At 35.6% G+C, this 18751-nt stretch overlaps 1 protein-coding gene across 2 annotated transcripts in view; it reads left to right on the top strand.

Annotated features, from left to right (window-relative positions):
* The window catches only part of LOC111058918 (histone acetyltransferase KAT7), an 85237-nt gene extending 68796 nt beyond the window's left edge, over window positions 1-16441 (top strand). Inside the window, exons 9-13 of one of the 2 annotated variants that reach the window (XR_005571405.1) lie at window positions 8690-8836; window positions 12318-12424; window positions 13596-13734; window positions 15455-15503; window positions 15810-16441. Coding sequence is in view for 1 of the 2 variants with exons in the window: in XM_039428881.1 (XP_039284815.1) it covers window positions 8690-8836; window positions 12318-12424; window positions 13596-13715 (374 nt within the window). In the remaining variant the exon portion in view is untranslated. Of the gene's footprint in view, window positions 1-8689; window positions 8837-12317; window positions 12425-13595; window positions 13735-15454 lie in introns of both variants that reach the window. The other variant, XM_039428881.1, reaches the window with a different exon arrangement.
* The last annotated feature ends 2310 nt before the right edge of the window (window positions 16442-18751 follow it).

The raw sequence follows: 18751 nt of genomic DNA, 5'->3' as shown, positions 1-18751 counted from the left end.
TATGATCTACTCTCACGCAGCTTCATGAGTTCAAGTCTGTTGAAGTATTCAGTTACATGGTCGTCACGTCTCAGGTTGAAGATAAAGCGAACACAGTAATTATGTGCACGCTGCATCCTCTGCAGAAGTTGAACTGTCATGTCAAGAGTCACAATGTCACAGTAGTTGAAGATCGGGAAAATCAGAGTCTTAACCAACATAACCTTCGTTGAAAAGGGAATGAAGTCAGAGATCCTCTTCAACGTCATGATCCCCCCAATGACCCTGTTACAAGTCTGAGTCACATGGCTGGTCCAGTCAAGAGTCCTTGTCATTGTCAGTCCTAAATTTTTCACGTCAGAGCTGTATTGCAATTGTATGTTATTCAATTTTATATATGGTCCGTTAGTTATGTCAAGTGTGTTTAAAAGTCTTGAGTAACCTATTACTATTGATTTTGATTTATTCTCGTTAATTTTCAGTCCATTATTCTCAGTCCATCGTACCAAACGAGTCAAGTCAGCATTGACTTCATCAACTGTGACCTCAAAGTCATTTTTCTTACAGTGCCGGTATATTTGTAAGTCGTCGGCATACAGGTGATGTCTGGTCGTAAGTAGAGTGCTTGTCACGTCATTTATGTAGATGCTGAACAGCAGAGGACCCAATACCGAACCCTGAGGAACTCCTCTGTTCACTTCACGCCACCGTGAAGAGGCATCCCCAACTTTCACACGCTGACGCCGATCCTGAAGATAGGACCTTACCCATGCCACAGTGGAGTTGGAAAAACCTAAGTTTCTGAGTTTATATAGTAAAGTAGGATGGAAAATGCTATCGAATGCCTTGCTTAAATCTATTAGGACTAGAACTGTTAACTCTCTACTATCCATGGCTCTACGGATGTCGTCAGCGACTCTCAGGAGCGCAGAGGTGGTGCTATGACCGCCACGGAACCCTGACTGAAAGTCACCAATCAATCCAGAACCATGGATGAAAGTGCTTAATTGGGAGTGTACAATAATTTCCAGAACCTTAGACATGACGGACAGTAAGCTAATAGGCCTGTAATCAGATGGAGAGAGAGGATTAGGGATCTTGTTCAAGGGAATCACTATGGATGACTTCCAGTCATTGGGAAAAACGGACGTTAAAAGTGAGGTATTGATCAAATGAGTGAGGAAAGGAAGGATGAGAGGGAGGATAATTTTTATAAATTTGATTGGGATACCGTCTGCACCAACAGCATTACTCTTCACTCTATGAACAGCAAAAAAGACTTCCTGCTCGGTGACATTGGAGAAGTAGAAGTCTTCATTGGGATGAAAATCAGGCAGAGAATCGAAGTGGGCACGAGCTTGGTCCAAACTTACAGGGATGTCAGTGAAGAAATCATTGAGATCATCCAGCGAGTGAGCAACATTCGGTACCTGCCTCTCCTTGCCAGCCCCAATCTCCCTTTTTTTTTTCTCTTTCCTTCACTTGATATTTGAAAGTATTATTATTATTGTAAAATTAGTTTGTTTTCATAGTCTTATAATCTTTGTTGTACAGTGTTTTAGTTTTACTTAGAATTGTATTGGAGGGTTAAGTGTAAGAGAGGGCCGGCTGCGCCCTAACTTCGCCCTCCCAGGTTTTTTAATAAAGGCAGCAAATCAATCAATCAATCAATCATCAATCAATCAATCAATCAATCTTCCATTTCTGATATTTTACATTTTCTTATTGTGCTTTCTAACCCTTTCTGTCTTATACTTTATACTACTTTCATGAGTTATACTTCACAGAGTACTTCATACTTTTTACTACTCCCAGTGCATCTTTTCTTTCCATGTTCTCAATTTTTAACTTCCTTATATTTTTATTCTTTAACATTATTTCTTACTTTTCAACTTCGACACTCTCCTCTATAAATTCGTTCAATTTTCTCCACCTTTCCTTTGTTATGTGTTCTCCCACTAGGACTTTTGACTCATTCCCTTTCAAAGAGTGTTATCTATCGACTTCTATCGACTTGTTTCTTCCCCACTTTTTCTTTACATGCTTCTCCTAAAACATATATTTTACTCAAAACTTTACTATTTCATTGATTGTTCACTAAAATGTTGTGTCTGGAATCTCTTAATCTTCTCAACTCCTTGCTCCTCTGACTAGCTTTCCTTCAGCATCTCAATGAAGAAAATCTTTTCTATTATTTTTCCTCTCCACCCGTTTTTCTCCTTGTTTTCTTCACCCCTTTGTTCTACCACTCTGTTCCTCTACCTCATTCATTTCTACCCTCTCTTCTTTTTGTTTTTCCTCATTCTCCTCACACCCTCATTTCCTCCTTCAGTAATTCTTTTCCTTCTTCCTTCATCATCATCTTCTACCCACATTATCCTGCATCCCTTTTTCCCACCTCTTCCTCCATAACCTCCTCCACCCCTTCCACTCCCTTTTCTACCACCTCCTCCTTCTCCTCCACCGCCTCCTCCTCACTCTTCTTCACCAGCTCCTCCTCCACACCCTCCTTTGCCACATCCACCGCCTCCACACTTTTCTCCACTACCAACTCTTCCATACACCCTTACTCCTTCACCTCCTGCTCCTCTCCCTTCTCTTCCATCTCCTCCTCCTCACCACCTCCTTTTTCTTCGTCGTATTTTAAATGTTCCTTTTTGTTTTTCTCCTCCTGCTCTTCGTGCCCGATCCTCTTCTCAGCTCAAACTTCAAATACAAGGACAGCAAAACGACTGTAGCCGGGGGCAGACGTCTCTGCTCAGCAGTGCTCAGCAATTCTAAGAGACTCTCTCTCTCTCTCACTCACTCACTCAATTTCTCCCTCACTCTTCTCAACCACTGTCTGCCCTGGCCACTGCTGATTAGCAGTAATAGAATCCGTCGTAAATCAACTCTTTACTTGCTCAACGCCATTACTACCTTCTGTAGACACTACCTTCGCAGGTATGTGTGTGTGTGTGTGTGTGTTTATGTGCCCACACTTAATGGCCAGACAATGCTCTCTGTACTGTTGCGCCATACCAGCAACAACACTAACTCACCGCAAATCGGCGGCCGCTTAACACAATAATAATTTGTCCAAACTGGGGACAGTTGAAAAACATTTAAAATCAAGATCTCTGAATCAATCATTGATTGGTCGCAATCTATCGGCATTAGTTTTATTGTATTCGTAGATCAATCAAAAAACCTTTTTTTGTTGACGAGTCATTGAAAATCTATTGCTTCAAGTGAATTTATTTGTAGATTTTTTTGTTATTTACTGCTAATTTTTAATCTTTCCTTCTTGAGGGTGAGAAAATTATGTTCACTGTGATTCTCATAAAATGTAATGCAATATTGGTTTTCTATGTTTATACATATTTGCATATTTTTTTATTTTATTCAATAAATTATTTTTACTCCATTGGAATATAATTCAATGAACATCTATATTACAATAGAGAGTTAAAAAGGGTATCCATTTAATAAAAAATGCTGCAGATTAATATATAAATTCACAAGGTCAACACTTGATCATAATATTACTACTTCATTTAGGTTTGGTTGTTGACTTATTCACCCAGTGTTTCAATCAAAATAACTAGCATTCTATCACGAAATCTTCTTCGAAACAATCACTTATCTTGCATCATCACACTCGTGTACTCTGTACAGGTATGATGCATGTGATACTCAGGTATCCTGTGCTATCAGATTGCCGGGTGCATGCGTAATTGGGCTGCTAGCATAAAGTATATGGTGGGGGGAGGGGGAGAGTGCAGTTGTCAGCAGCAACCGAATAAATAATGCTTGCACGGCCAGAACGCAACCAGTGAGTACAAAATGCTCTATAGAATAGTGAGAATGTTCTATACCCACTGAACGCAATGCCTGGCACTCAACACAGTTGTAGCATAGAGAAAAGATAGCGTAAGTATCAGTAGTTGTCTCCGGTTGTAGTCTGGCCGAACTCGATTCGTTGGCCATTAATCTTGAGGTTTATTGCAGCCAGAGCGGCAGCACATCTAGACTACTCATCCCTCCCAATTGCATTCTGCTGTGCTTCTTGCCTGAGCTGTCACCCTCAATAAATTACGCGGTGCCCGCTCGGGGATCACACAACGAAACTACCCTCAGCATCTTTGCAGTCCTTGGAATTTTATGGCATATCCCATTGACTTCTATATCAGTCTCCAATAATACCGGGAATTACAATTGGTGCTTTGTTAAGAACTTTGGACAATCCTTCGAGTTGTATGATACCAAACTCGGTAATGCAGGATCTAAATCCATTATCCTTGATCCCCTAGTGGCTTAAGGTAACGTCTTATCTCGTCAACACTGCAAATTCAAGCTGTTACTCAATACGATTAATTATTTCCTGAATTCTCTGAGCAACATGTAATTTGTAACATAGACAAAACCTTAGTTCAGACAATCTTGGACTCATTGGTCAGATACAACCAAATGAGAGCTCAAAGATCACCCCTTGCTGGACTTTAAAAAGAGGACACTTTTCAATGTTCAATGTAAATCCTTACACAAAACTATGTGGCTGAGACATCATTCGACAACCAACTTAGTGCTGCTGTAAGGTTTTGGATTTGAAGTTACGCTTCAACTTGTTCCATGTACATGACACCATAGTCCATACTTGTGTATGGTTACCCTGCGATAACATCTATGACTACAAAAATGTACAAATTGTCATGTTTATTACTATGTAGCTTTTCATCAGGCTACAGTTTAGGTTTTAGTTTTCCTTGGTGGAAGTACCTGGAGTATTAATAGTATGGTTTGAAGCAGTTATGCAGTGGCTCTGCAGTTGAGGTTTTAGTTTTCATTGGTGGAAGAACCAGGAGTATAGTATGGACTGTGCAGTTTTGTGCCAGTTTTGAACGATTCAGGCACTCAGGCTCATAGTTATCTGAACCATCGAATGTGTGCAAATGCCACCCACCTACAGCTGTTTAGGCGCAAGGATATAGGCCTAGTACTCTACTAGCCTTGGTTAAGACGGTCCTCAGCAGGAAGAAGACTCTGTGTGCTGACCAAGCCGAGATGCAGATTGTAGCGGCGCAGTAGGCCTATCGAAATTGATGACCAACCAGGGATGGTATTGGGCAACGACATGGCATTGCAGTGAGGTTAGGGCGTGGCAATAGCGGCGGGCATATGACGTCACCAGTCTCGCCTTATCGACCGACGGCGGGGTCAATGACCTGAGTGGCGGCCCGCCACAGCAGACTGGATCACCCCCTTCGCCCCTCACCTACCACCTACCTCAATGTCAGTTGCGCAATGCGTACACTGGGCTGCTACTACCCCCTCCCCCCTCCCACCATGCAACAACCTGCACCACCAACACTCACTTGACTCTCTTCTCAGCCTCATTCTTCCTCACTATTTAATTATCATTTTCTTCGTCTTACCTGCTGCTCTTCTATTGGTATACTCTACGCTTCAGTTGTTCTCCTCTCTGTACACAACCATTGGCCAAAACGGCTCCAACATCCACCTCACTCCTTTTCTCATAGCTCTTCGAAATTTGCCATTCGCCACAAGGCAAAAAGGATGTTTTTCCTTCTCTGTGCATTCGCACAAGAATCTCCTCTTGTTTGAAGAGAGTGAGCGAAGGCGTATGAGGAGAAAGAGGGAATGAGGAAAATGAGAATATGGGTTGTGTTGCTATGTGTGTGAGATAGACTGAGAGTGAGCGAGAGTACGAGTGGAACACTGCCAGTCACTGAGAATGATTGATGGCTCGGAAACTATTGAATTATTTATTCATCAATTATCTCATCATAAATCAATCGTAGGTTTGCTCTGACCGAATTTTGTAATGATGATTGACAATGCAATTCTTTCTAGGTTCCTTATATTTGTAGTAGAGGTTTTGTACCAGTACTCTACTAGAAACTTGATGAATGTAATTTTCAAGTGATATCTATATCACATACACAACCCAAGTGACAAGTTGAGACCATCTGAAGCACTGAAAATGTTGTTTTAATTATAAACACTCTCTCACCAATGTCAATTTGAGAAATAGAACCATATTCCACCCCTAAATAAGATTGGATAAGAATGGAACGTTTCAAATAATATTTCATAACATTTTTGATGAATTTGATTTCAGTCATTGCATCAACATACTCGGCAGATGTTTCAATATTTTAGATTAAAATTAAGATTTATCATAAAATTCTGCATATTCTATTTGTATTTTATTACATCATTATCCTACATAATATGTTCTCTCTTTGCAAATTTGATATTCCAATTGATCAACCTCACGTTCATCTACTTTACTTGGAACTAGTGACTCATGCGAATAAAGACAAACGATGTGCCAGACACAAAAGAGAAAGGAATACTATTTATCATTGATATTCGGCTTCTCCGAACATTATTTAGAAATTATAAAAACTGAAAATTTTTGAAATAGAAATTACTGAGATATTGCAATTATTCAAAATGCTAATGAATTAATAATTAATATTAAATGAAAATCCGAATTAAATGCTGTAAATCATCTTGAAGACTTCTGCAAATATTGACAACACGGTAAACAGCTAGATGGAAATTCGATGAGCGAGCGCTACTATTCTAAACTTTCCCGGGCTGACAAATAATTTTTGAATAGTAGCGGTCATCGAATTTCCATCTAACTGTTTATCCTGTTGTTAATATTTGCAGTAGCAGAAGTCTGCGGGGTGATTTACAGCATTTCATTTGGATTTTCGGTTAATAATCATTATTAATTATTTAAATTATCAGGTAAAGATTAACACTATAATAAGATTCTATACAAAGAAAGATTGTAACGATTCTCTCAACGAGAATATAATAATTTACTAATGGTTGAAAAGGAAATTTGAAGAAGTGTGAAAACACGAGATCTTGGTAGATAAATCTGTTGATAAAGCGATCAAATGTGGAGCTCTACGCGAAGACGCTGTAAAATGAAGTTATTGAGTGCAGAAAGCTATTGAATGTGGAGTAATTGAGATTTTTATTGAATGTAAGCATGTGAAGTTGAAAAACTGAACAATAACTATTACAGCAGCAAAAACATGGCACTAATGTGATGCATCGTGCGTGTAGTTGTCTCCAAGAATGGTTAGTATTAGTGCGGTGAGAGTGAGAGAGAATGCATTGCTGCTTATATTTGGTTTCCTTGTCACTGCATTTCTTCCCCCCTATCATAGAGGTAGCAGCATTCCTGTGCAATGGATGAGTACAAGTCGTCGAAAGGCTTCATTTAAGTTACTTAAATGCTTGACGTCAACCAACTCACGTAAACGAAAGCACTTTGAAAGCAATTCATCTTTTTATTCCCTCCACTTATACACTCACTACTCCTTACCGAGTATCGTTTCGTCTAGAAGCAATATTATCTTGAAAAGAAATCCAGTCCTTTTAAGCTCTGTTGGAAAAGTTACTGTTGACAGTCATTACCTACAGCATACCTAAAAGATATCAATCCGTCTTAAAAGGTTTTCCTTGAGTTGTAGTCAGTATGAATTTTCAATATTATACTGGATCATTCATCAACTTGCAATCAAACGATATAATGTGATATTTATGGGTACTATTAAATTCACAATTTTATAGTGTGATGAATGTTCTTTTCAATGTACGGTATTCCAAGTACAGTACTTAGTACTATGAATGAGATTGTCGCTATTACATAATTTGGAACTTGTCGCTAGTTTTTGAGAGTGCATTTTTCTTTTCTATTGCGGATGATGCCCACATGAGCTTTTTGCTTGTGCGTGGGTAATGAGAAGTGCGAGGGTGATTTTATGGGATGATGAAACGTCCATGCCTACCGGTGGGATTCCAACCCACGGCCATGTAGCAGACTGAAGGGGAAAATGACTTCTTCAAAAATTCACTTTTACCCTTACAGTCGTTCGGCTTTCCTGGCCGGCCAATTGTTGTTGTCATAACGTGTAAGTTCCTTTTCATCACAAATCCTACTGGCCATTGAAGCATTAATGTTGATGGCAGAGAGAACTTCCGCTCCTCCAATAACACTAAGCTCATACGTTTGAGTTCAATCCTTTATTCATAAAATAAGTACATCATAAAATGATAGGGAGAGAAAGAATAAGGTAACCTTGTGCTATTCCTCTCCCAAATTTATGTAAGGTTACACATAAAAAAATTTGAAATCCTTGATTAGGCTTTCAAATAATGCGACACAAAAATTTGAAATCAAAATTCAAAAATTTGAAATCCTTGATTAGGCTTTCAAATAATGCGAAACAACTCCCATTGAGTTGAAAACAAATCACCGAAAATCCGGCATCATCAGTAAATAAATACTGAAGAGGATAAATTGGAACAGATGCAAGTAAATTATTATTTTACGAAGTAATTGATATTTCCTGTATGAATTGAATGAATCGGATAAGTCAAGACTGGAGGAGTAGAAGCTGTGAAGGCTTTAACGGATGAAGGATTCAAGAATTTCCTGAAATAAAACTCTATATTTGAACTGCCTTCAAGATATAGGTGTTGCTTTCTCCAAAGAGAACATGAAATTGCTGGTAAAGTGAATGACCTATTGAAATTTGGGTGTAAAATTACGAGTAAATGAAGGAGATGGTCTTAAGCCAAGGGTAAGGAGTGTCTGAGAGATTATAAAAAAATGATTTAAAACTACTAATAGATGAGATAATCTTTTTTTATTTTCTAAATAATTTATCTTTTGTTGCAGGTTATCTTCTTACACGGGTTGAAGGAAAAATTGGTTCACCGGAAAAGCCACTATCAGATTTAGGTTTGATCTCATACCGGAGCTATTGGAAAGATGTTCTTCTTGAATACCTGTGCAACTTGGGTGGAAAGCAGTTATCTGTGAAAGGTAATTCAAGATTCCTTCTTCTACTTTTTATAAACCGTGGTTGTAATTTGAAGTTATTCTTTTTCGTTTTCATAAACTATAATTTTCTAATTTGTAAGGAAATGTTGCAGCATACTTGTTCGTACCAGTATTACTCACACAATGAGATAAAAGTTTTATATTCTTGTAGTGATAGCATAACTATTTCTGTTACTCTTTATCCACTAATTCACCAAAAACTATCCACTATCCAAACTATCATTCATAACTATCCACTAATCAATACTAATTCTAGAACTTATGGAAATAATGGAATCAAATAGTTCTTCTTCGCATTCTGTTTTAAAGCTCTCACAGAATTTCACATTATTTCTAATCAATTTTCTGTTATGTAAATTTATTTGTTAGAGCGCATTCAATTAATTCAATCTTGCACACTGAGTTATTACGAAATAATTGTTTAATGGGGACTTTGGTATTATAGGGGCTCACAAGTCGAACGCTATCGTTTCAGTGTAGAAGATGTTTTGTGAATATCAGATGATATAGGCTGAGCGCCTAGTTTTGAATGTAAGAATATATCAATTTTGATTATTTTTAAAAGTAGCCTATTTTTTGAATTTGTTTTTAAAAGTATTTCATATAAGTTCGATAGCTATATAAGTTCCTTCCATGGGGAAGATGTGAACTTTACCTGGGAACTCTTTCAACCAGACATCTCATAAGTTCTCCAGCAATTTTCTATACCCCTATGTGTGAAAACGTTCAAACTCATTTTATATAGATTCGTTTTTACACGGAATTCATTATATTTGGTTACTGTAATATTCAAGGTAATATATTTTCTATTGAAGCGAAACTTAAAACAAGACATCAGTTCCATAGCTAGCACTTCCATGGAGAAGATGTGAACATGTGAACTTTCCGCTTGAGAAATTTTTCTACCAGAGATCGCGAAGTTCATTCTCCAACCAACTTCTGAACCCCTATGTTTAAGAACATTCAAACTTTTTTATATGAATTCGTTATGTTGAAGTCTTCTGTAATGGCAATGTGATATTTTCTATCGAATCGAACCTTCCACCAAAACCTCTCTGAAAGCTGATTTATGATTTTATAAAAGCTGAATTCGTTATGTTGGAGTCTGCTGTAATGGCAATGTGATATTTTCTATCGAATCGAACCTTCCACCAAAACCTCTCCAAAACCTGATTTAAAAAGATCAAATGAACCCCTATGTTTGAGAACGTTCAAACTTATTTTATATGAATTCGTTTTTACAAGGTATCCGTTATATCTGGGTACTGTAATGTATGTTCAAGGTTTCAAGGTGATATATTTTCTATCGAATCGAACCTTCTACCGAAATCTCTCAACAGATTGAAAAAGTGAACTTGCCATTTGAAAGTATTGGATAATGAGGATGGCAGAAGAAGTGAGACTAGTGCTTACTGGTAGTGTCACGTCTGGCTGAGGCTGTGGCCAACCAACCAACCAACCAACCAACCAACCATGAGCAGACAGAGCAAGAGCAGAGCAGTCCGCCCAGAGACCACTGATCGGGGACGGACGGCAAATATTATTGAAATTTATTTCCTTGTTTTACGGTGTCAGACGCCGTTATGCTGAGACCTGGATCTGCACAGGAATGTTGCCTACACTGGTCGGTCGGTCGGGCTCCTCTTTTCCATTCGCCATTAAACCACAGAAGCCAGACACAGCAGGCACCGCCAACGCTTTCTCCAGAAACCCTTCTAGTTCGCAACCATCCAAACGCCTGCCTGTTGAACGGTGCCAAATAAGTTCTCAACTTGGACTAATGTGTCTCCTCATGCCAACTGATTCATATTTTGTGAGCTTCAAGGACTAGTCTTTCAAGCAAGCATTTATGTGTAAAATTTTTCGAATATTTATTTATTTATTCGTGGATACAATCACAAATCATATAAATATGAGTAGGGTAGGAACAACAGGCTTGGCCCAAAACGATTCCATTCCTAAATTTTGATAATGTTACATGTCCAAAAAAATAGGTTATGTTTCTACTGTAAAAAGCTCACGTTCAATATTAGTCTAAAAATATATATGTGCTGGAAATTCTGAATTAAGAAGAATTAAAACAACAAATTATAGTTAAATATTGCACTTAATTATCACTGCACATTGAATTAAGTTATTTTATAAAATTTAAAGCCAAAAAAACTCACAAATTCTCACTAAGAACTAAATATATAAAATATTTGAATTTCAAAGAAGGTTAAATCCATATATTACCAATAAAGTTTTTTTATATGGCTGCTTAAATTGTTTAATTATTATAGGTTATTCTTGAAAATCGCATGAGTGCTCGAAACTAGTTGTGTTATTTACAAAAGTATAAAGAGTGCTAGTAACTTCTATAATAATTGAATCATAAAATATATTAGGCCTACGTACTATACAAATTTGAAATAATAGATTAGTAACAGATGTGTTGTGATAGCTTGTGATACCTTTCCAATTGTTGATAGCATTCCACTGACAAATAACATGTATTAACAAATAACTGAAGTCCTCGTCTGACAATAAAAGTATCTCTCTGCAAATAGCCTGAGTAGCAGAAATACCACATAAACCGTTTTACTTCTTAGTTGAAGCATCATTCGTTTACCGCATATTGTTATAAGCAGTAATAACTTAAAAAATAATAATACACAAATAGGTCATTCTAAACCAGTACGGTAAAAATCTAATATACGAGGGTCATTCAATAAGTTACAAAACAAATTACTAATTGTGAAAGATGGGTGCCTAGACAACTCATGGATGCTCACAAAGAAACCCGGCTTCAAATCAGTCAACAGTTGAAAAATCGGTATGCAACTGAAGAAGAATGTTTTCTTAAAGTAATTGTAACATGTGATGAAACATGGATCCTCCACTATGAGCCAGAGTCAAAAGGACAGACGGTCAAATCTGATCACGGTGCAATTCTCAAGGGGACTCGCCATTGTTAACTGAGTCAATTTTCGATTATGCTTACGAAATACAATGGAACAACTGTTCAGATGTCATCGCAAGGTTGCCAACTTCCAGTCCTGAAAGTTTCGTATGGATCGATTCAGCCATTTTTGAAAATTAGTAATTTGTCTCGTTACTTATTGAATGATCCTCGTATAATTCAAATGTAATGATTTATTGTTCACTCAAGAAATGAAACCCCCTTTTCTCTTGGTGAAGAATTCATCCACTTTCCACTCTAGTTTTACAAATTACATTAATTAAAGACATCTCCTTGAAAGTCTTGAGGTTTTCACTCATCCTACGTTTTTACAATTATTTACTCATCTATTTTTTTTTATTTATTCATAGACAATGTTGGATCGTTCCTATGTTTCTCCTTATAATCCTACCTTTCTACAAATTAAATCGTTCAAATCATCAAATTCTCTATATTAATCATTTTAGTCTGTAAATTATCATGAGCGTATAATCTTTAACATTTTTCTTATTCAATTTGCAGATATCAGTCAAGAAATGGCGATCAATTCCTACGACATTGTCAGCACACTTCAAGCTCTCGGCATGATGAAATATTGGAAGGGAAAGCATATTATCCTGAAAAAACAGGTAAATCTTTTGAGTTTTCTTGCTTTCTAGGATTATTATAGTTTTATAAAACGTATGCTTAAGGGAGAAAACACAGATTACAAGACAATAGACACTTTCGAAATATTTTATACTGTGTAAAATTTCTATGTATAGAACAATCTAGACTTTCCAATTCATGAGTGGGAGGAGGAAGCTGAATGCTAGTTTTTGAGGGGATGAAGTACAGTCCGCTTTTGTGGAAAGAATAAACCGTGATTTTAAGGGGGAATGGTGCAATGACTGTTAGGGATGATGGTTAACTCTGTGCACATACAGACATGAAAGGTCACATCGGTTTGAAAAAAGAATCAGGTACTTATTAAATCGGAACTGGGAGGAAAATTCGTTTCGGAATGACGTCACGAGGCCAACATCAAAGAGGCGCCGGGGATGCAAATAGCTGTTGCGAATCATTAGTTGTGTTGTTTCGTATCGAGCAACACAAGTTTGGCATTTCGTTATTTGTCCACATGCAATCAAGTCCGACTCATGTCATTTGTTTGCTAATTAAGTACTCGATATAACAATGAACGAATGTACCGATACCTCTTACTTATCGTAAAATTCCAGGTAATTACTTGAGATTTTGATATTTGAATTTTAATGTAATTCAGATTGATTATTATTTGATCGTAGAGATGTAAAACAATAAGTATCTCTTTCCACGAAGTATTCCTCCCCCAGGTTCAAAAAGGACCGATCTCCTTCCTTACTCCAGAAAGTTGAGACATCTATAGGAAACCTCTATTCTCTATTATTGTATACTAGTGGATAAACCGTACTTCGTAAGAGTCAAATTAAGAACTTGACCTACTGAAATCTTGAAAAATTTAGGATATGCCTATAACCATCATCGGAAAATTAAGAATGTATATGCAAGATTATATTACAAGTTAATCAGTTGAGTAGTTCAGACGTGATGATGCGTCATTCGTGAATTTCCTATCCCGTACGTGTATTAGCCGATCTTTCATTTATTATATTATAGATTTCTGTAGAAATTATTAGACGCCAGAGAGGCTAAGCTCACATTCCAAATCCTCGAAGACGATGACCTTGTTTTGAATTATTGAAATTATTTTATTTTTTTTTTATATTGTGCAGCTGAAAGCTCTTGTGATTCTGAGAAATGTTTTTGATTTTTTTTCAGGATGTGATTGAAGAATACGTGGAAAGATCGAAGAAACGAGGCCTGGTTTACAAAGAAATCGATCCCAGCTGTCTGAGGTGGACTCCATTTGTACCCCCCTCTCCATCCACTGCTTCATGAAGAACCCCTTCGGCACAAGGTAACACTCTCTTACTCACTCACTCCATCTCTCTCTCTCTCTCGCTCTCTTTCCCTCACTCTCTCTGCAACTCTATTGTAATCTGCATAAAGAATCTAATCTAATCTAAACTCTTTCGGTAGAGTGTTAATGGAAAGGATATTTTTGAATAGTTTTTCCAAGAATGGATGATTATATTTATTTGTTCAAATTCCGCTGACTATCTGTACACAACCAAAGAGAATCAGAATACAAGATTATTCTGACTCCCTTTGATTCAACACAATCACAACATTTACCTTAATAAAAAATGCTTTCATACAACACAATCACAACATTATATTAACTTAATAAAAAATAAATCGCCCTTTATTATATTCTTCCCTATTAGAATGTACCCTAGTAGACTACTATTCAAAGAAATTGATTTACCAACATTGAGACAAACATACGTAACTAACTCAATTCTGTACATTAATAAAAACAAAGACAAATTCACTACTCGTAATACACCATATCTAATACGTCCAAATGTTTTCAATACCTATTCACTAGACTTACATCTTGCAAACACCAATTGTCCTTCTATTGCCATAGAATAATAAATTGTCTACCTGATAAATTCATTCTAAATAGAATTACGGTACTAAGTGTTTAATTTATGAAATAAGACAGTGGGTATGTTGGAAAGTTTACTTCGGACTTGAGATTTCAGAAGATTAATTGACTTTTTGTTCTAGTGCTTACATTGTTATATTGTACATACATTTATATTCTAGTGTTTATATCGCATATTGTTTCTTCTGGTACTAACTAAATTGTCTTAGACATCCATGCTAATTACTTTTAAGATTTTTGAACTCTCTTCCAGAGCTCAAGCATTAGCTTTTCTGGGAGAGCCCATTCATTATTTCAATATTAAAATAAAAGAAAACATTCGTTGAATACGTTTTTATCTAGTTAAGATTATAATTAGTTATAACATTATAAGAATGTTTTTGTTTCACTTGTTTGTAAAAAAAAGAATGGCAATAAATTGATTTGATTTGATCTACAAAGCAAAAAAAAAAAATTTCCCTAAAGTTGTAATTAATTATTTTATAAGCCAGCTCATATTGTGATCTACATGAATGAAAAAGTTAATCTCTCTCAATCTTTCTCATAACTGTTCTACATTACTAGTTCTAGCATGGTAACAGTACTTTAAACTTGTAGATTTCAATAGGTCGGTTTCAGTTGTCAACGTTGTCACGTTTCAAGAAACCCTCTCTCATTCCTCTTGTAACCTCTCCTTGTCAATCATCATCATGACATGACACACAGGTTCTTTAGTAGACTACTTATCTCCTAATAGGAAATTCACTGTGGTTAATTGTGTTTTCTGTAAATTTGAAGTTGTCAATTTATGAATAAATAAAATAGATTATTCATCATTTAAATATACATATAGCATGTATTGTTCGCTTTTCCATACACTGGAAACTCTCATCCCTTAATTACATACAGTATTAGATTATAATACGTTCTTACTTTTACTTCAGTAATTTATTGATTCTCTATATTCTTTGTTATTTCATAAATATTATGTCATCTGGGACTTGGATGAATCAGGTTGAGGTTCGGTTTGGTTTATTCCTCATATATTTTATGAATCATATTATTGATACTTCCGTTACTGCATTGTTTATGTTTGTCTCTTTTTTCATTCTTGCTAAAATATATGTTTACCATTTTGTTTCAGGTGATGTGTAAAATGATGCTTCATCTCTGTGCCAACTCATCTGCTCAACGTCAAGACAATGCTATTATTATCATAGCTGTATTTATTATTTAGATGTAATTTGAAGTCTGGTTGAAACCAGTAACAATCATCCACCAATATTAAGTCAAAAATGCAGGATAAGAAGTCTCCAACAGAACATGTATTTTTGTCTCTAGGTAACATATTTGAAGCATGATTAACTGGCAGATTAGATATTAATCCCAAAGCAATATATTAGTCTCAAAGTGTATAGTGTTGAAACTGGTTTTTGGATAGTAACAACACATCTCTGCAGGAAAAATTGATATGTTTATGTTTGATGGTTATTTTTCAGATCTTCATCTGTGAATGAATTAATCACGCTTATATCCGTTTCGCTTTGAACTCACACCAGATGTAGATGACAGGATGAGATTTTTTCAAACAGAAACATTTTGATTTCTATCTGGAAAACTGGAAATGTGAAAGCTTCTCACCAATGTATTCAGTCCGAGGCACCGGCTGGGTGGACAGGTCATAGTAGCAGTGATCAAATGTAATAGTATTTCATGTTTTCATGACAACTCCAAGAAATTATGTGTATTTTTACATGTTGACGTTTCACCTGATCATATCAACAATACCTTAATGAGTTGTATGAATGTTTGATAATGAGTATTAAAATCTATGTAATAATATTGTTGAAAAGAGACACAGTCAATCCCTTTAAATTTACCTTTTCACTTATTTAACACCCATACAATAACCCACAACCTATTAGCAAATAGTTATACAATATTGTTATAAAAGGAAAAAATATTTTACGGTTGAAGCCATAAAGTACTATAAATTTATAAAGTACTGTATGTTGTAAGATTTTTTTAATCCGTTTAGATAATTTTGAAATTTTTACAGGGTTTGAAGATTTTTGTTGGAGATTTTTACTAAACTAAGATGAATATATCGATGTATGTAGTTCTATGAAATCTTATAGGTATTTCCTAGTTTTTCATTTATATGAGATTATTCTACATCAAGATTACGTATTATTGATGAGTAAACCTTACCTTTGTGTTCCACTAAATACTGTCGAATTGTTAATGTTAATTGAGAGTATCGTAGAACTTTCTTCACAGTTTAATTATATATCTATCTCTTTTCTGTATAGGGCTACTTTCAATAAAAATATAAAGAAAAAGAAAAATCTCAGTACCCTTTTTGAATTATTCAATCACCACATGTTTCAACATTGATGCCATTTTCATGTTGAAACATGTTGTGATTAAATAATTCAAACAGGATACTGAGATTTTTATTCTTCTTTCTATTTTTAATAATTTATTGTATTAATTTTTCCACAGTATTTTGAATGCCACTCTGATTACTATGATCAGAGATAAAATATTACTGTATTCAATTTTTGATATTGCTAGTATTCTTTTTTCTATGATGTTCATAATAGGGCGTTTCAAGGTTTTTGATTCTGGATAGCTGGTTTAAGTTTTCATAGAGAATCATTTCTGACATTACTGATATGTTCAAAGTTAAGACTTATTGATATTTTACTGTATATAATATATGAAATATTTATGTTTTATAAATAAGTTATTTATTTTTTGTAATTGGATTAGATTGATTAATTATTTTAAAAGTATTTATCTCATTTATATAATGACAAAATAGAAAATTTGTATTAGTTTACTTTAATTAGATCTAATTCTATATGATATTATTGTATATTAAAAAATGGATTTGAAATGAATAACATGCTGTGATTTTTTAAAACTTTGAATTTGAGAATGTGTACTTACAGAGAGTTCTCTGTTTTTTACTGAATAATTGTTTCTAATAAAGAAGAATTTAAATAAGAACGAGTATTTTTCAATTATTGCCTGATTCATCCAGTTCTGCATAAGTTCAAGTGAATTGATGATGCCTAGAATTGACTTTTGAAAATGTACAGCAGTGTAGGCTACATTATTATCTGTATCACATTTTCTTTCCACTTCTCTCACTTTATTTTAGAATCACTTGGAACCAAATAAAAATGTAAGTACAATGAAGATCCGTTGCTCTTTTTTATTTTGCTAATCAAAACTTTTGGAATCGATTTTCATAAATAAAAAAAATGCAATTTAGCGTAGCTGGGTGAAGTTGTCACCCGTCCAAAAGACGCACGTCTCTTATCTTAGCGATTAGATACCAGCGCAACCACGGAGCTAATCACTTCATTGATTCTTTCCAAACCCAGTGTATGATTGGTGTTTCTTGTTTTTTTACCAGAATAAGTCAACAGTAAGATATGAATAATTTCTCCAGTTTTTCAATATAATGACAGATTCATTCAAGTAAATAAAAAATCTAAGTACATCTACAAGCTTTTTGACCATAAAAAACTTGAACTTTGACACTTTTTCTATTCTATATATCCTGCGACTTAGGTTTACTTCAACTTCGTCCTTTACCTCCACCTCTTTCAAATATTTTTAAAACTTTGAAAATTATTCTATAAAAATAGGAAAAAACAGATCAAGGAAAAATCCACGAATTATTTCTTCAACGTTTGGATGATAGCATGAAACCACACTCTTGTGCATCCAAATAATATGAATATATAAAGCTCTATGTTTTCAGTTTCAACTGTGATTATCCAGTTCCAGTATACAAACTCTAAAGTTGATAACTCAATGTCACGAGCTAAAAATATCGATCATCATGGACTTGACCATTATTATTCATTCCAATTAGTGTTAGCAGACTTGCGAAGTTGTGACTTGATCGTTATCAGGCTGGAAACGAATTGCTTTTGTCGTGGCAAACACTCTCTCTCTCTCTCTCTCACTCTCGCTCTGCAATTTGCAATCCATAAGCAGCTGCATCCGGAATGGAGTTTTGAACATGAACGTTCCAAGTAAAGCAATGACGTGTACTGCTGTGATTGGGACGTCCTAATCGCTGTCTGATAGCCACTGCAATGATTCATAGTTATTCTTTATTAGTGCTTTTTGTTGGGTAGCGCCGACTATAAAAGGCCTGCACGTTGTTCTCTGAATCGCTGCATTGCTCCATGACTAATAAAGTGCTCCCTCCGATGAGCTAAGAATGTGATGTCGCACCGTCCCGACTCTTATCTTTGTTCCTGGACAATTTGGCGCCTTGTTCACTTGCATTATTCACACTTTCAAATAGCTAGCACAAAGAAATCTACTGTGCTGGAATTGTATACTACTTGCAGGTACTTCAGAACAAACAATTCTCGGTATTGCTGTAGGCCTACTGATACTTGGAACAAACAAT

This window comes from Nilaparvata lugens, chromosome 5 (assembly GCF_014356525.2).
Source record: "Nilaparvata lugens isolate BPH chromosome 5, ASM1435652v1, whole genome shotgun sequence".
In the NCBI taxonomy this organism is placed as follows: Eukaryota; Metazoa; Arthropoda; class Insecta; order Hemiptera; family Delphacidae; genus Nilaparvata; species Nilaparvata lugens.
This window is presented reverse-complemented; position numbering and strand designations above follow the sequence as displayed.